This window comes from Anser cygnoides, chromosome Z, assembly GCF_040182565.1.
Source record: "Anser cygnoides isolate HZ-2024a breed goose chromosome Z, Taihu_goose_T2T_genome, whole genome shotgun sequence".
Lineage (NCBI taxonomy): Eukaryota > Metazoa > Chordata > Aves > Anseriformes > Anatidae > Anser > Anser cygnoides.
Window position 1 is genome coordinate 24,189,674 of NC_089912.1, and position 19,009 is coordinate 24,208,682.

Genomic DNA, 19,009 nt, shown 5'->3' on the forward strand with positions numbered 1-19,009 from the left:
TCTACCAAAAGAGAAGAGAACAAGAGGGGAAAAAAAATCTCTCCAAATACATTTGAGAAGTATCTGTTTAACTCCAACTTATTTTTCTTGAAAATAACAATATGGAATAGTGGTTTTTAAATTTATCTGTTCAATCTTCCAGAGAAGGTATGAATTTATACAGCAATCTGAAACCTGTTGACAAAGTCTTTAGTCTTTACGTAAAGATTTTTTGTGGTCCACAAACTACTACATGCTTGAAAATATTTAAACCCACAGAAATCACTATCTCCTGTTAACATCAGCTTTCAAATGTGTAAAGAATGGTAAAATTCTTTGGTGTAAGCAGCTGCTTACTGGACTGAACCCCAGCCAGCCACTTTCCAGATAAGCTGTCCTGAGCACACCAATTTCAGCCTACAAAGAAGGAAGGTCTGCCCAAGTCCTCCATACCTTGTTCTACAGGAAACATAGGAAGAGCAAAGAGACGGGAAATCAGATTACTATTCAATTAGCACCAATGTTTCACTTTCGCAGTCCCTGTTCTACCTGGAGCTTGTCTTGCTGTTCAGGTATAACTGCCCCTCCTTGCTGATTAAGCTTTCTTATTACTGGGTAACTAGTATGCATTTACTTGTATTCAAGTTTGCAACGAGAATGCTTTCAAGAACACTACACAAAAAATGCATTGCCTAACTTTAAGAGTCAGCTTCTCAGAGAATTGCCATTAAGTTTTTACATCTAAACGCACTTGCTAACTGGATGAACAGTACCTGTAATATTTTACCTTGAGCTACTTCAAATATTCCACAGTAGTGATTTCAAGTAAAGAAGAAGCTGGAGACTAGACTCTACTGTGATTATCACACAGAAATCAAAACATCAAGCAACAAGATTAAATGATAGTGTTTATCTTAGTCTACAACCTCCATCATGCTTGGTACTAGAACTGAAACTGATTTATAGTTTCACGGGTTGCTAACGTAGGCATGGAAAATCCAAACAGTGCCCAATGTATTCAACCATGAAAACACGAGAGATGCACTTTAACACCTGTAGTAAAACAGAAATTCAGGCTCAGTACCTACAACAACAGAAAGTGTTCTGCTCATCTACCAGACAGATGAATATACACAGCAGTGGAAAGGAGAACAGCAAATCAGCTCTTTCTTTCACCAGCTTCAGAAATGCATCCTCTTTACTGCTAGTCGCAGGGAGCAGAAGACAGCTACTGTTCCTTACCACAGTGCTGGCAATGTATGAAATATAAGGCTTATGGCTGGTCCTTTCTCCAGCCCTCCTAATGCTGACAGTTCTACAGGCTTTCCACACGTTCTGCAAGTCAAGGTATTTCCTTAAAACAGTATCAAGCCAAATCCATGAGGCCTGTGTGTTTTTGTTAATAGTCTGGATCCATTGCAGTTCTTAACTTTGCAAAGCAGTGCTGGTGGCTCCCACAGATCAGGCTGTATTTCATAGTGACCAGGGCTGTCACTCCAGAATGACGGCTATGCAAGTTTACAGGAGACATCAAAGAGGGGCAAATGGACATACTACACTTGTAAAGTATCATATTTGTAAACTGACATAATTTTCAAACATTTGTTAGTTATCACCAATGCTACTGCTTGGATTATCACTGTATTCACCTCCGTATCTTCCTTTCTACCTGTTCTTGAAACTTTGATCTTCATTGCAGTTTCTTCACAGAAGCAATTCTCAATTGCTTTCTCATTTTGCTTCTCTCCCTAGTTTAGTTAAGGAAAATGCACTAAGCCCAGTACTATTTTACCACTGATCTTCCATTCTGTAGAATCCACACTTCCGGATTTAAAAGTTAAAGACAGAAACACTTCCCTGATTACAGATGGGCATTTGTTTGCAGTAAATTGCAGTTGACTTAGGCATTTCCCCTTCTATTAAAATAAATAAATAAAAATATTTAGAACTCTGGAAAGCTATAAAGATAACAAAAAGAAAAAAAAAAACACACACACACAAAAGACTAAACAACAGAGGTAAGTCAGCTTAAGATATCCCATAAGTGGCAAACTCCTTTTGCAATGATTGTTTTAATAATGGAAACAGGCAAGAAAGAAAAGGGCTCCATCACTTGAAGTGGAAAGTTTTCATCTTTCATTTACAAAAACAGAGTTTCCTGATGATACATAGCAAACATGCGATTAGGCTTTCCAATACATGCCCATGAAATAGGCTGCAGTATTAATAGTTGATACAAGTCTAGCAAAAAAAAAAAAGTTTTCACAAAAAAATTTATAATTTTTAAAGATGGATTCAGTAGCACCTTTAAGATGAAAAACCAAGTCTTGTGACTACCAGGTTTCAAGTACTAGGAACATTCCTGATATTGCAACAAAATTGCTGGGAGGTTTTTATGATGTTACTTGTTTTAGTCTTATGAATTGCTACAGCTTTTAAATAACCTTGGTATTTATAGGCAAAGTTTGATACAAAGTAGTTTTCCTACTTATCCTTGGCAAGGTGGCCTGCCTGCTTCATATAGTAAACAAATTACACAAAAATTCATCAGAGTTGTCCCCGATAAGTTAATGTTTGAGGTCTTAGAGCTCAGAAAACTAGCCTTGCTCACACCATCTTTTTTGTTCATGTTTCCCTGACAAGGCTTGTTTTATTTTATTTCTCAAAGTAACCAGCACTATTTTGCCATATACTAGAAGAAACTCCAAATTAATCCACTAACTAGAGCAGTTTCATCTTTACTGGAAGCACAAATCTTTAAGAAGTACATATGAGAGAGTACAAATTATTCACAGGATAGAAAGGTTATCATCTTTCTAGAACATTACTTCATGCAACAGAAAGCTTGAAATAAAAATACCCAGAAGGTATTGAAGTTTATTTAGTTTTACTGATCATAGGTGTCTTCTGAATGTCACCTGAACACTTCTCTCTTCCCTTGCTTTCCACTCCACCACTCACTGTGGTGTGTGCAAGCTTAACGGTCAGCCAGTGCTGACAGCAGGCAATTACCTCCTTCTTGCATTTCTTTACCTGAAGCAATAATTCAGACTTCTCTCTCCTACCCAAGTGGATGTTTCCACAATGTCCACAGAACTCAGTTTTCTTTATGACCTTTGACTTATGGAATGAACTAACAGGCTGTGATCAGAAAGACGGGCAGCATAACAAATGGGGACACTAACAGCAAGGTCACAACCATCTCTTAGAAGAGAAGTCTAAAACCACTTTTTGTTAGCAAGTTTGCCTTGTTATCTTAAAATTCTAGCATTTACCACATTTTCAGTTTTAGAATTCTGAACTTAGTGCAGAAGACTCTTGTTGAACTTCGCATTGTTCTAGTAAGAGAACTTTTAATTCCACCCCTACAAACTGTCCGCCGCCCTGCACAGTGACAGGGAAGTTCTAACGAGGGTATTCCAATCAAGTGAACATTCCACACATGCTAGAGCACTACCATTCAGAATCATTCAGTATTAGAGGTCTGGCTTTTTCGTTTGTTTGCTTTGTGATTTTTTTTTCTTTCAAATTAAAAAACAGCTGGAAAACTGGACTTCCACTTTGGAAAACAAATACATAGTCCACATTTTCAGTAGTTATACTGCTTTGACAACACCATGAAAAAGGAAGCCTCATGAAGTACTACATATCAAAAACTAGAATAACAGCCTACTACTCCTGCTTTAGAGATGGTACAGCAAAAAGTTTTTTACAACACATTATGTATATGTGCCTTGCACTTGCAGAGGCACTAGCTTTACTTTATCTTTCCAACCCTGTTTCAGCTTTTGACACTTCAAACATTTTGTTCCCTTAAAAGTGTAAGGCTGTTCTGTTGAATGCTGAAGCAACTTTTTTTCTACTTAAGTTTTATTGTATAAGTTATCAGCATAATCATTACAATTAGTAGTTGAAGCAACGTGAACGTAACATGCAGATTAAGCATGGCCAGTCCTCCTAACTATGGTCTGCTTGCTAACCAGGAAGCTTTGGCACAAAGTTCAAATGTAAATCAATTTTAGTAAACAAAATATATGAGAGTACACATCCACGAATAACTGAAATGAGTGCTTACCTTGACTCTCCACTGCTGTTTCTTACACTTTCTTCATCACTGTGCCCATTCATTGTAAATATTAAGGAGTTTAAAAGATAAATAAAAGTCCAGTCCGGTTACAAGGTGGATGTCAAGAATCCACTTCCTGGTACTGTATGTTTTCTGGGTGATATGTATGGCCTACTGTTCTCTGCAGATAGTCGAGATTTTTTCCCCAAATACCTGAAATGGTAAAGAAAAATATTAACAAAATTTGAAATGAGGTTTTCAACTGAAAAAATACCAAAAACAACTTGCTGTGCCACACTAATACTGAAAGGGGGCATCTATCACATTTGACATTACATCTTTTTAACCGAAAAATAGCTTTCTGTGTTACCCATTCCTAATTGTTTGCTTTATCACCACTTCTTATCTGAAAAGAAAATCTTTCCTGATGTCTATGAAAATTAGAAATGATTCTTCTCAACAGGTCTTTTTATCAGCTACACTTAATTATATATATATATATATATATGTATATATACAGAAAGAACCAAGATACACAAAATGCACAAAATGAAAGACCTGTCTCGTCTTTTGCCCAACTGCAGTCAGGTCCCAGCATACAGGCCCTTATGCTCCTTTATGTAACTTTTCATTGACATTACTACAAAGATGACAGCTCTGCTGAACCACCAGCTGCAGAGCATGAAATGTTATGGAAATGAACCTCTCTTCAGCATTGTAGGGCAAGAAGAATGGTTTACTGTGTGTCTGCACCACACCTTGTGGCATAACTTTTGCCATAGTTCTGACTTCAGGAAAAACTCGATGTAAATTTTTGAGGAAAGCTGCCTCCCTAAACATATAGGTAAAGAATAGGGATGTTAACGATCTGTTAAGATCTGTTCAGTAAGACCCATTTCATGCAGGCAACAATCGCAGTGGAAGCACTTCCAGACACACACACATATAATGTTTACATCCAGCTGGGGGTAGAGGCAGGAAGATAAATACTGCCCTGCTAAAAAAAAAAAACAAAACCCACGACTGAACTAAATCAAACCAGCCAGCTCCCACAGATGGAACGATCCTCGCCTCACATGCGAGATAATCTTCAGTCCGATCACTGCAGTATCAGATGCACCCGGCGAAAGTTTAGGCTCACGGTAAACCGGCTGCACACATAAACTCACGGGATAATCAGATAAAGCGCAGCACCTCTCAGGTCTGGCAGCGTGAAAGCGATCAGGGGCCCCCCTGCGGGTTCCCTGGCTCCCGGCGCCCTCCTTGGCGTGCAACAGCCCCACCTCGGGGCCCCGCTCACGGGGGCGAGGCAGGGAGGGAAGGACTGAAAAGGGGGGGGGGGGGGGAAGCCTCGCTGTGGGCCGGGAAATTCCCCAGGCTCACGCAGCACCGCCGCAGACACCCGGGTCACCGAACAAAGGCGATGACGGAGCGAGAACGGTCGGAAGGGGCCCGGGAACCCCCGAAGCGCGGCCGGGGACCCTCTGCCGGCTGCTCCCGGCCGCCCGCTCCGAGGAGGCCTCGCTCTGCGCCGCCCGGGGCGCGGACAAACGCTCCCCGCCGCCCGCGGGCCCGGCGCTGCCGGGAAACGCCGCCAGCAGCCGCGGGGCTCCGCCGCTTCCCGCTGGGCCGCCCCGCACCGAACTCCACTGGGCGCCGTCCGGGGCTGCTTCCCGGCCCCAGGGCCGGCGGCGCGGCCTGCGCGGGCGCCGCTCCCGGCCGCGGCTCCCCTGCCTGGCGGCGTCTCCAAGGCCGCCGCTGTCCTCCATGCTTCCCCCGGCGCCCCCCATGGCCGCAGGAGAGCCAGGGCCGCGCTCCGCCGCCCGGCCGGCTCGGCACGGGCTCCCCCCGCAGGAACCTGAGAGCGCCGCTCGACCCCGGCTGCCCGCCCCGGCCTGCCCGCTCCCTCCTCCGACGGAAAACAGCCCGCGGGCCCCGCGGCAAGCAGCCATCCGCACCCCCCGCCTCGCGGCCGCCCGCCCCCGGGAACCGCACGACCCCACACCGGCGACCGGGGCAAAGGAGCCATGGCGGGCCGCTGCCTACCTGCGTGCGCCCGGCCCGGCCCGGCCCGGCACGGCAGGGCACGGCCTCGCCAGGGCCGCCCCGGCCCGAGCCTGCGCTACGCCCCGCGGGGAGCTCCGTGCCGCAGCCCTGGGTCCGAGCCGCTCCCGCGGCCGCGGCGGGGCCTGCGCCGCCGCCGCTCCTCCCGCTAGCCGCCCTCGGCCGGCTCGAACAATGGGGCCCGGCAGCGGGCAGGGAGGGGCGCGGGGAGAAGCGGGGCTGGGCGCCGCTCCGGCTCCGGCTTGGCTCGGCTCCGCTCCGCCGCCGCCGCCGCCGCTCCTCAAGTCCTGCCGACCGCCGCCATCACGCCGCCGCTCCGCTCAGCCTCCCCCTCCCGCGGTCGGATGGAAACCCCGGGCGTGATGTCAGCCCTGCGCCCTGGGACCGAGCGGGAGGAGGAGAAGGAGGAGGAGGAGCGGGAGGAAGGCGGGGAGGAGGAGCCCCGGCCGGGAGGGCCTGATCGCCGCCACCGGGGCCGCCGCAGCGCCTCCCCTCCTCGGACGGGGACGGGGCCGCCCGAGGGCGCAGGGCCCGGCCCGGAGGGGCGCCATGGCTAGCCCTCTGCGCAGCGTGGCGGTTTTATTTTATTATTATTTTATATATTTTTTTTTAATTATTTTTGTGTGTGCGTTTGCGCTAGGTTTTCCCGTGAAAATCGCGGCCCGGTAGCAAACAGGCGCGCTTCTCGCTCACCCTGCGCAGTCACGTGTGGTGTCGGGGCGCCCTTGGGAAGGTTTGGCTGGAGGCAGACCTCCCTCCTGCCTGACACCCGCTGTCTCGAAGCAGCTTATAAGGGAGCAGCTTGTTTACGGTGGCTCGTGTTCCTTCAAAAAAAAAAAATAATAATAATCGTGGAAGTCCTGCTTCTGCGGGGTTCAGAACAGGGTGACAAAGGGACGCGGGGGCAGCCGGGTGGGCGCTGCGCCACAGGCAGCAGGGCTCCGAGGCTGGGCACCCGCTGGAATGAGGAAGCAGCTCACCTCCCCTCTGCTCGTCGGGTTCACGCCTTTGCATTTAACTCTGCCACACCTCTGCGAGGTTGGTGCTGTTGGAGATGTGGTGCCAGAGCTGGGCATTTCTTCAACACCCTGCAAAAGAAGCCAAGATTAACATGAAAACATAGTTGGCCCATCAAGACAGGAAAGACTAGAAAGAAGAGAGTGGCTGCCTGGTTGCAGTAGAGCAAGGTGGTTATAGTAGCTGTCGAACTAATTCAGGCATGAATAGCTGTGTTGGCCAAGGGCCAACATCTGAGCCACAGTCAGTCAGCTGGAGACCTCATGGGCCCATGGCTTACCCCATGGTTGCCCTTCAAGGGCGAGCAAAGCCAGGCGTCTCTGTGCTCACTGAAGGGTGGACAGCCAGTGCTCCTGCGGCCCCTTCAGCTGGATGGCTGCGGTTTCCTGGAGCTGCTCCTTCAGCTCACCACATGGATTGCGCCACATGCACCAACTCTGTGAAGTGGCAAAGGCTAGATGAAGCATATCCACCAGCCTGTCTTTCAATCAGCATAGGAAAGTAAACCAAAATCTCAGGGGCTGAAGGCAGAATATATATATATATATATATGTTTTTCCCCCCTAGATCTGCATCTTAAAAGATGCACCAGGAATTGCTCAGTCAAGAAAATGTCTTCCAGGTCTACGAAAAGGCTATATCAGACTCTTTTGCTCATTGAAGCATTTATGTTTCCCTAAGTCAGCTGAAGGAAGAATATTTTTGTGACAGACAAGGGTGCTGCAAGATCAATGGACTGAAGTTTCAGTTCAAGTGTCAGAATGGAAATAACTTTTAAATCAAGGTAATTAATTAAAACAACAACAGCAACAAGAATAAACCTTTACCAAGGAAGATTCCAGTCCTAATAGTTGAAGGATTTTTTTTACTTTTCTGGATTTGTTAATTTTAAGGAAAACCATGGAAAACCATGGAAAACCACTGCTTTGTTCAACCAGCAATTACAGACCTTACACAGAAATTTTGGAATAAAGCAGTTACCTGCAGCAAGCAGGTGACAGCACCAAGTTGATAAGAATTCTGAAACATGCTACGTGTTAGGTACACAACTTAGGTGGCTTACATAGATGAATAATTTGAATCATATATAGGTGATGAACAATAATCATAATAGTTTTCAGAGGGTGTCCTTAGAGCTGGTTGCAAAACTTTTGTAGGTCAATATAGATACATAAATACATAATTTACCTGTATGATATCAATATGATCCACAGAATCAGTAAAACCTCTAATAATGAAACCACACCTAAACAGACATAAAAGGAATACATGAATTTAGCATCCCTTTCTGTTTACAGAATCTCTCATACAAACTGCTACACATTGTCTAGCTGGAGATATATTAAAAGTGCTCAGGTAAGAAAGGAAGTAGGGGAACAAAACAGAAGAGAACACCAAATAAATTCCAGCAATTCTAGTTGCTTAGCTACAGAATGCACTCAATTCTTATTAACTATCTAAAAACCTAAACATCATTAAAGGGGGCAGATGTTAGTCAAATTCCTCTATCTTTACTTCCAACTTCCTCTCTTCAAGATCCTAATTACTCACAGAGATAGTCTTTCTTTTTCATCCTTCCCTTTTCTTCATTTCCCTTCCTTCTTACTAATTTGTAAGAAGTCATGTAAAGAAAATAGTTTTATTCAGCTAAAAAATATCTTTCCAGGCTGCTGTTTAGAGTTATGTGCAAAAATCCATTTTGATATATGTTGATTTTTAATCTATCAACAACAATAATGTTTCCTAGAGGAAAAGACATATGAGGGGCAGCTGAGGTCCCTTGGTTTGTTCGTCCCAGAGCAGAGGAGGCTGAGGGGAGGCCTCATGGCGGCCTGCAGCTCCCTCACGAGGGGAGCGGAGGGGCAGGCGCTGAGCTCTGCTCTCTGGGGACAGCGACAGGACCCGAGGGAATTGCATAGAGCTGGGACAGGGAGGGTCAGGCTGGGTGGTAGGAAAAGGTTCTTTACAGGGAGTGTGGTTGGGCACTGGGACAGGCTCCCCAGGGCAGTGGTCACAGCACTGAGCCTGCTGGAGTTCAAGAAGCATTTGGACAACGCTCTCAGGCATATGGTTTGATTTTGGGGTGGTTCTGTGTGGAGTTGGACTCAATAACTCTTGTGGGTCCCTTCCAACTCAGGATATGCAATGACTCTGTGATTCTAGTCAACTCCTGTTGAAAAGTGAAAGTCAAGTACTATTCCCATGAGTCCAATATGTTGCTTTAGTCATTAGTACAGAAGTTAACAAAGAAATCTCTCTTCTTTCAGGTTAAAAATCAAGGGCGAATGTCCAAGTTTGTTTATTTATTTATTTTTTATTTTGTTTGTTGTTATTTGTTTGGTTGTATTTATTTATTTTTCCGATTTCTCATGACAACTCCTAATTTGTCTTTTGAATGGTTAGAGTCCCTTTGGTGACAGGTCCTACATTTAGATATCATTGATCACACTGCACATGCACAGTTTCCCTTGAAGGTTAATATCCCGAATCAGAGAAAATTTTTAATACATGCACAATTTTCTGGCATTCTCGAGGTGCTTTGGGCCTTTGTTTCACTAAGAAGGTGGACGTACTCTTTGAGATTAACTACACAATAAGAAGATCTGACTGTACTTAAATTAATTGCATTTGCAATAGCTTATTTTAGCTATCAAAAGTAACACTGAAAATATGATAGAATGAGTATTAGTAGAAATTAATAAACTGTGTGAGTGCTAAAGAATTCTACCAACAGTACTGTCAGGATTGTAACATCCTATTTCTGGTGCCTTTTGCAGGTGCACAGCACCTCTATCAGCTTTACACTTAAATCCAGCACAGCATACCAGACGTCTTGGAGAGCTGCCCTGTGGTTGCTAAAAGGTTCTGGAGTGGACAATGCTGTTTTAGATTAATTAAGCAATAACGCACATACTTGCACCTGATATGAATACCTATTTGCCAGGAAGGCATTTACATGTAATCTTTACCATAATTAGTTACTATTGGAGAGTGTGCTATAAACTGTCCTTTTATTGCCAGGAGTTCAACACCGGCAGTTTTAGCATTCAAATTAATAAGTTTAAACCTACCTCATTTCCAATGAGGATCAATCTTTAGCTTGTTTGTACAGTTCTGTATTTTAATTAGGACTGTGAGAATTCTTTCTGCTTCCTGTCTAGCAGTCAAACTAACCCGTGCTTTCACTAATAGAAATTGTTTTCTGAACACAACACTTAAAAATACTAGTCTACACTTTGCAACCGAGGAGATAGTCTCCATTTCCTAAGTCTTTTACACATGTGCAGTTCTCTAGGAGGCGTACTTGCACATACCCTTTCATTTGTGTTTATGAAATGAAGGTGCCTCGTATTTTCTAACTTCACCTGGTACCACTGCAATACTAGGCAAGATTAAGATTCAAGTAGAACAAAGTTCTGTTTCAGCAAGACATTAATCAAACTCCTAATTACAAAACCTAGAAGTCTCCATTTTGCTTCATGTTTTTCTTAATAGTCTTCCTAGCTTCCTAGCTTCCTTCACCTAAATTATTTCAGTAGAATTTCTCAGCTTTCTGTAGCTTGCATTACAATTCATGAAATGACATACCCTGCTCACCTCCTCAACAATCTCTTGCTATAGCGAGCCTTTTTGTTCAAAGAGTACTTCTAAGGTACATGAGAAATTGACATCCTGGCCTTCCTTGGAACCAAGGTATGGTTTCACAATGGTTTAAATGAACTGGAGTTAGAGCTGCTGTGATCCCATCCTATCATCATCCTGCCACTTAACTACTACAGCTCTCTTGCCTGTTCCTTTCCTCCTTCTAGCTTTTTCATTCACCGCACCCAAAAACTCTTCTCACTTACCTCACCTCCCCCACTTAGGCCTCATCAACCAACCAACTGCACAATGCTGAGGATTAGGGAGATTAAGGTATAGTAGAAAACAAAGGTGACAAAAATATCTGTTTTTATAAAAATTGCTATGGGATCTATTAAAGCAAAATCAGTAAGAACAAAGATTAGGATTGAATTGTGTTCTCTGTTTCAAAAAGTGAGAAAAATAAAATCAGCTCTTGTTTATAGGAGGAAAATCTAGTCTAAATTTCTTAAAAGTTTAGCCTGTGGGTCACTTGTAAATTACTCCTGCTAGAAAACAGTTTAGTTTGCATCTGCTACTCACTTAGCTCTTGTCTTCACAAACAGCTGATCAGAAATATTAATTTCTAAACATTTTCATGTCTACTTACATTATAGTAAGATACAAGTTTTTGTTAGGCTTAAATGTCATTATCCTGTAAATACTTCAAATGCCTGCAGATTTGTTAATTACAGAGCAGGGAAACTGGAAATATGGAAGAAATCACAACAGAATCCTAGTGGCTAGTTAAACAAAATGGCTTAATTTGGCTAATTAAGTGTAGGTTTTTTAATAATACATTTATAAACTTCTTAAATTATTATGCTATCCCTTAAAAATAGGTGTATCAGTTTAAGGTAAATGATTATTTATAAGTTACTGAACAGCAACATTAGATCAATGTATTGGCTGAATATTTTGCTGAACAGATCAAAGTAGTAATAATAGCATTAGAATTTCAGTGACTATAAGGAAGCTTCAAAGTTAGCATCCATCGGGACATTTGAGAAAAGTTCACACTTTTCTTTTTACTGGTCTTTAGTTTGATCTGCTCCTAAATTACTGTTGGCTCCCTGGAGCTGTTAACTCTCTCTAAAAGCAGCTGAGGTATGTAGACCTTGACTGCCTCATAAGCATGGTGTTCCCGTCAGCCTAACCTTCTTGATGCTTACCTAGACAAAGTATAAACTGAGATGAAGTAACCCTCCCCATCCTCCTCACTCTTAGACACTCTTGGTATTTTCAAAATAAAGGTAAATCTATGACTACTTTCTGCAGAGACTATGGTAGGCACTTTTAAACTATATTTTAGACTAGCAGAAAGAAATGAAATCTTCAAGATTTATTCCATCACAATAAGCACTTTATTTGAGTAATAAGTCTAGCATCCAGGCCTGAAGAAAAAACTTACAATGATGATCCTTCAAGTCATAAGTAGTATTTGTATAAAAAATTAATATAATAATAATATATAATATAATAATAAATAATATAAATAATTGTCAGGTGATAGTCTTAAACATGGCTATATTCTTATATATATATATATAATATATATTAATTTTTTTTCTTTAAATTCAGACTGATCATACTAATTCTTCCAGAGGATATTCAAAATAAACAAGGAACTTTTCTACTGAGAAGAATTGGACCTTGTCATTCAGGCAGTTCTAGAGTTTTTGTTCACTTAGGTTTGGAATCTGATAAGGAAAAAGCAGACTGTTTTTCTTGATAGCATTTGATAGAGATTCTATGATGATATCATTCTGTAATGATATTGCCAGTCTTTAGTTTCATATAGTTTTTGTGTGTCTGGAAGGGAAAGGACATTTTCTGATATGAATGTGATATGTAGATATGTATGGCCTCTGGTTTGTTCCCTCCCTCCCCCTCCCTTTTTTTTTTTGGGGGGGGGGGGGGGGGGACAGGGGGACAGGACTATGCATTCAGTTCTTATCACTGTTTTCTAAGATCTCAGATTGTTCTGCTAGAAAGCAGTACCTGCTCTAACAGTAATTTCTACTGAGTTCTGGTTTATTGTTGTGTATTATGCATGTGTATATTGAATTAAAGTTAAATAAAACTTTAAAAGGACAAAATAAATACTGCAAATGCCCAGGTGAAATGAACAAGCCCCTGTAAAGATGTATGATCGAATTAGCCTTTGCTTCAATTAGTAGACTTTTTGGTGTCCTATTTGATACTGAAGCCAAATACATTGTTTCTTGATACTAGTTATCAAGATAGTAGGTAAGTAAGTAACATTAGTGAAATTTCTATAAATGGACCAATATATCTCCAGTATATTAACCCACAATTTGAGGATCTAATATTATTTGTTTTCAAATGGTATCATTTTCTAAAACAATACTATCCACAATTAACTAATTTTCTTGTGTTCTAAATTTACTTTCTCATTCTAATTTTAGTTGAAAATTAGTTCATAATTTAAAGATTAACAAGTTTGCCATTGGCATAACTGTTTTTTGGCCTAGACCAAAGGAATCAAGAGAAGCTGAAGAAGGGTGGGAAGCAACAGTCAGCTAGATAAAAATGACTTCAGACTATTGTAAGCTCCAAGCCTTACTGAGGCTACTCTAATTTGCATGTGATAATCATCACTGTAAGCAGCCTGGTAATTCCTCATCTGCAGCTGTACAAATGCTGTGATTATGTTTCCTGTTGCTGTACTCCAGAGCAATTCCAATGTGGGTGGCAAGCCATTGCTGAGCAACAGGAGCATCTTCAGAGTATGTCTCCTTTTGTCACACTATTTTTCCTTCCAGACAGGTCGTGTTTTCTTGCAATGTTTTTCTTTTGAGTGCTTCAGTTATGCAGAAAAAGTGTATGGGCTCAGTAGCAGCATCCAAAACATAATACAGCTCTAAGACATGATACAGCTTATTTTGATTCTCACCTATTGATTTGCAAATCAGTATCTTAATTCAAAAGAGCATTTTGTTTTTAAAATCATAGGGGCTTTGAATGTAAAATCAGAGCTGGTTATTTTTAGAAAAGAAAACATGATGACATGAGCAGGCCCAGCCATAACCACAACAGCTAATAGATATCCTTTTCTTGTTTACAGAGTGAGTTTAGTTAGCTTTGTTACATGTTCAGACTGTACCTGGCAGTCTCTGAATACTTCAAATAAAAGGGGATGGGGGGAAGTGTTTTGGAAACAGCTAAGAACTTTGTTTCTGCATACCTGTATCCTGTATATCACCATCACAATCTCTGTTATGTTCCCTGACCTTCCACAGTCTTCAACAACTCAGGTTTATTGTCATGTCTGCTAGCTGTCCTGAGAATGTGAGGTGAGGGAGGGGCAAAGCAAGAGGCAGCAGATTTGTCTTTGCCAAATACCAGATGAGCTCAAACTACAGCCCTTTTCCTAAGGAGAAGCATTCTTTTAGATTTCTCTTTAAAATTACAGACTATATTTTCAGAGCCCCAGCACTTTTGATAGATTTGGCTGAACTTACTAGCTGATCTCAAAAGTTATTGTAAAAGAAGGTGAGGAATGGAAAAGCAAATCGAGACAATGCACTTGTATATGTACATTAAAAAATAAAAATTAAATTAAAAAAAAATAGAAAACAGTACTAGAAGTTCCAGTAAAGCACTGAAAAGAAACTACTCAGTCTTTCAAGGATACTCTATACAGTCTGCTTACAAAGCCCACCTGAAGATTTAAGTTTGAAGTTAAAACATTCATTGAACAGTCCAAAACTGTCAACTCTTACATGTAGACTTAAGCTATTGTAAGGCTGTTTTAGAGAGCTGTCATACTATTTCTAGTTTAGATTTAATTCTTCAGGGTATGCTGCACAAACAACATACAGGTCCTTTTTTTTTTTTTTTTTTTTTTTTTACAGGCCACCCCTCCCACAGTCAGCCTGTTTGGTAGAGTATTGACAAGATGAATCAAGATGAATGCATCAGATCATGTGTGCCACAGAAAAAGCTGGGCAACTTTCAGGGAATATACACTTCTGATTGGTGAACTACTACCAGAGGATATTTTCCGAGTGACAGGCCCTTCTCTGTGACCATGTGTTACTGAGAACCTCTTCCTTATTTGATAAGTGCTATCATTACATGACCTTATGCACAAGATGTCTGTTCTTTGTAAAGTGTCACTGTAGACTTACATGTTGCAATTCAGTGGAAGTTAAGAGGTGTAAAGCCACTATGTATATGGCACTATGTATAATACTGTATTTGTACCTGGAACTTATGTAATTAGTAATTCTGAGTCCTTATCTTGGACAGTTCATTAACATATTGAAATGTAGGTTTCTGTCTTGGAGTCTCACCTATGAGTTAGGATAAATGTTCTTCTGAAATTATCAGTATCAAGTTTTAACTCTTCTGCCAAAAGATAACAGAAGTTATGACCATAGGGATGAGAATTTACATGCCTTCAGTGACTAGCTGTCATCCTCAAGTTGAATGAAAGGATGGGTTCCACTCATAAGCATAATCATGTAGTCAAGTTTTGCAAATACAGCCTGAAGTTTCCTAATTTTCCATCATGATGGCATGTAAGAAATAGCTGAGTGTGTGCCATAGCTCCTACAATACATTTGACAAAGCTGGAGTTAGGTGATGAGCATTTGCCCTTACAGTCATATTGAAGGCTATCAACATTGGAGTAAGGAACCTGAAGCATGTACTATAGGGCACAAAGATTCAGTCTACCAGTTATAAGATTCTCCACAAAGCAGAGTGAAATTTGTGTAGTTTGGCAGCATGTTCCTCAACTTACTCATTATTTTGTCATGTAGTATCAGTATAAAGTTCACATTAAAAGAAATACAAGCTTAGGCGGGTGAGTACTATTAACACTTTTCTTAATGAATCCTTTCCATAGTGGATTAACGATGAAACTACTGCCTCTCTAGCAGAAATAAACATCTTCGAGCCAAGAATCTGTTAGCTGAAGGCTAAATCAACCCAAAGAAAGGGAAGAGAAATATCATTCAGTTTCATTGACAAACAAGCTATAAGGACAAAATAATTTGCTTACTTAAAAATGTAGATTGTAGCAGAAACCAATGAAAAAATGTAAAAAGTCACCATACAAGTTCTCCTTACTTACTCCAAATTCCAAGCAAGTCTCTGAAGTTTTTTAGTTCACCTCTACAATGCAATGAATTCACAGAACTCTATTTTCTAATCCTTTTATCACATACAGCTTGATATATTCTAGCACATAATGTAAACCCTATCTTTCACTTGTTACCAGACAGAGAAGTACTAAATGATATCCAGACAGTAACCCCTCTATCAGACTGTTCTGTTTCTTCATGGTGACAAATTTAACTACGTGTGGCGGGCTGACCTTGGCTGGTTGTCAGGCCCCCACCCAGCTGCTTGGTGCGTTCCCCTTCCCCCCAACAGGATGGGGAGAAATTATGATAAGCTCATGGACAGAGAAAAAGATGGGGAGGTAACTTAATACCACCACAAGGAAAACATAATTGACCTAGGGAAATATAATACAATTTGTTGCCAATTACAATAGAGTTGGATGGTGAGAAGCAATGCCACAAACAAAACAAACAAACAAACAAAAAAGACAACACCTGAACACCTTACCCCCATCCTCCAACTCAACTTCACTCCTTAACTCTCATCTCCTCTACCTCACCCTCCCAACCCAAGTAGCACAGAGGGGATTGGGAAGGGGGGCTCAATTCATAACAGGTCCTCTCTGATGTTCCTTCCTCCTCACGTTCTTCCCTCGGTTCCAGCCTGGGATCTCCCGTGGGATATAGTCCTTCAAGGTCAGCACAGTCATTGGTCACTCATGTTCTGTAGTTCTTTCAAGATAAACCTGCTCCACTGTGTGCTCTCCACAGATGTCAGTGTGGATATCTGCTCTGCCATGGTGTCTCCACAGGCTGTAGGGGGAACTCTGCTCCACTACGGAGTGCCTCTTCTCCCTTGTTCCCCTCTGACCTTAGTGTCTACAGGGCTGTTTCTCAATTTCTCTCTCCCCTCATTCCTCAAATTAATGTGCAGCATTTTTTACCCTTTCTTAAATCTGTCTCCTTCAGGTGCCACCATCTTGGCTGCTGGGCCTAGCCATGTCCTGTGGCAGGGCCATGGGAGCCAGCTGGAACTGTCTGCATCTAGCATGGGGCAGGCCCAGCCTCACCTTCCAGAGGAGCCCTGCATGCTGCCCCAGCTGCCAACACCTTGTCATGTAGACCCCAATACACTAAGGTCTCTTTCACAGTAACCAGAACTCTGGAATTTCAGAAAGGTTTCAAGTTGTACCCCTACTTCAGCTGCTTGGGCTGCTGGAGAGCTAGTGCTCCAGCACCCTGGAAGTAAGTTTTATCCAGTGGTTGACAGTGGGTATTCACCTGGGTGATAGCTGCACTCCTGCACCTCCAAGGGAATGCATAGTCCTCATTCCAGTTCTGGATAGTCCTGCCAAGCACAGCTCAAGAGATACAACAGGGCTGATTTTTGCCCTATAGAGGGCCATGAGTTATGTGTTTTCAAGATGTAGGTTAAGCAACGGGAATTTAGCAATTACCTTTCTCTTTTCACAGCCCTAACAAAGTCATTTGCTGAGATGCGCTTCCATTTCCTGAGGAAGTCCTAGTAAATTGCTAGCTGTGTGGCAAGACTTTGAGGGATCCAATGACTGGAAATAAGAACTCTGTATTGTGCTGCAGGAAGCTGTGCTGTTATAACATTGCACTTGTGTAAAACAGAAAAACCTGCATAGAAGCAGAAAGCTGGAGGTATGGAGCTAGTTGTAAACACAAGCAGTGCTCTGCCTGTTGTTCCAAAGTAGGAGTTTGGGAACAACTGGCTCCTCAACAACTGACAGAACTTCATGTCCTTCTTTAAGGCATATAAGGTTTGGAGGAATCTGGCAAAAGGTGTTCAGTCTGTTTCAAACCTGAATAAGAATCACTGTTTGAAATTTAAATCATCCTCCCAAAAGAGAAGGTAGCAGGGAAACCTGCAAGGTTTGTGCTTGTGCTTGTTTATAGCATGATATTCAAGACAACAAGACTAAATTAATGTGTTGAGTTGCTGACAGATCAGATCCTGGGTTTTTCAAATTAGGCTTGCAAAATACTGGACATCTTATCCAAGTTTCTGCAGTATGTGTCTCCAGGTATAAAATGGAAGTAAAAGCATTGCTATACATCACAGAGACTTCATAGAATCACAGAATCATAGAATGGCTCAGGTTGAAAGGGACCTTAAAGATCAACTAGTCCCAAGCCCCCTGCCATAGGCACGGATGCCACACACTAGATCAGCTTGGCCAGGGCCTCATTCAACCTGGTCTTGAACAGCTCCATGGATGGAGCATCCACAGCCTCTCTGGGCAACATGTTCCAGTGCCTCACTGTCCTCTGAGTGAAAAAATTCCTCCTAACATCTAATCTGAATCTCCTCTCCTTTACTTTAAGACCATTCCCCCTTGTCCTATCATTATTTACCCAAGAAAAGAGTCCTTCTCCATCCGTTTTATAAGACAACTTTAAGTATTGAAAAGCTGCCATCAGGTCACCCTGGTGACTTCTCTTCTTTAGGCTAAACAGCCCCAGTTCTCAGCCTTTCTTCAAAGGAGAAGTGCTCCAGCCCACTGACCAAATTAGTGGCCCTTCTCTGGACCTGTTCTAACAGCTCTACATCCTTCTTCTGCTGAGGGCCGCAGACCTGGGTGCAGCACTCCAAATGGGCCCTCAAAAGGACAGAATAGAGGGGGACAATCACCTCCCTCGACCTGCTGGCCACCCCTCTGTTATGCAGCCCAGGATGCAGTTGGCCTTCTGGGCTGCAAGCACTGCTGGCTCGTGTCAAGCCTTTCATCCACTGGAACTCCCAAGTCTTTCTCTGCAAGGCTGCTCTCAATGAGTTTCTCTCCCAGTCTGTCTTTATGTCTGGGATTGTCCAAACTCAGGTGCAGCACCTTACATTTGAAGTTATTGAACCTCATGCAGTTCTTGTGGGCTCACTTCCTAAGCTTGTCCAGGTCCCTTTGGATGTCCTTCTGTTGTATCAACTGTACCACTCAGATAGGTGTCATCTGCAAATTTGCTGAAGGTGTATTTGATCCCAGTGTCTATGTTGCTAATAAAGATACTAAACAATACCGGTCCCAGGACAGACCCTTGAGGGACATCACTCATCACTGGCCTCCACCTGGACATAGAGCTATTGACCACCACTCTCTGGGTGTGACCTTCAAGCCTATTACTTATCTACTGAATGGTCCACCCA

The 19,009-nt window shown here is 42.5% G+C and overlaps 1 protein-coding gene and 1 long non-coding RNA gene across 3 annotated transcripts in view; one reads left to right on the top strand and one right to left on the bottom strand.

Annotated features, from left to right (window-relative positions):
- CHD1 (chromodomain helicase DNA binding protein 1) overlaps positions 1 to 6,541 on the bottom strand; it is a 54,743-nt gene extending 48,202 nt beyond the window's left edge. For both annotated transcript variants that reach the window (XM_066987927.1, XM_066987926.1), the window contains exons 1-2: positions 6,092 to 6,541; positions 4,055 to 4,258 (exon numbers count right to left, since the gene is read on the bottom strand). In XM_066987927.1, the coding sequence (XP_066844028.1) occupies positions 4,055 to 4,107 (53 nt within the window). In that variant the 5' untranslated portion in view covers positions 4,108 to 4,258; positions 6,092 to 6,541. The remainder of the gene's footprint in view (positions 1 to 4,054; positions 4,259 to 6,091) is intronic.
- The window catches only part of LOC136789032 (uncharacterized), a 761,292-nt gene that overhangs the window by 295,855 nt on the left and 446,428 nt on the right, over positions 1 to 19,009 (top strand). The gene's annotated exons all lie outside the window — the stretch shown is intronic.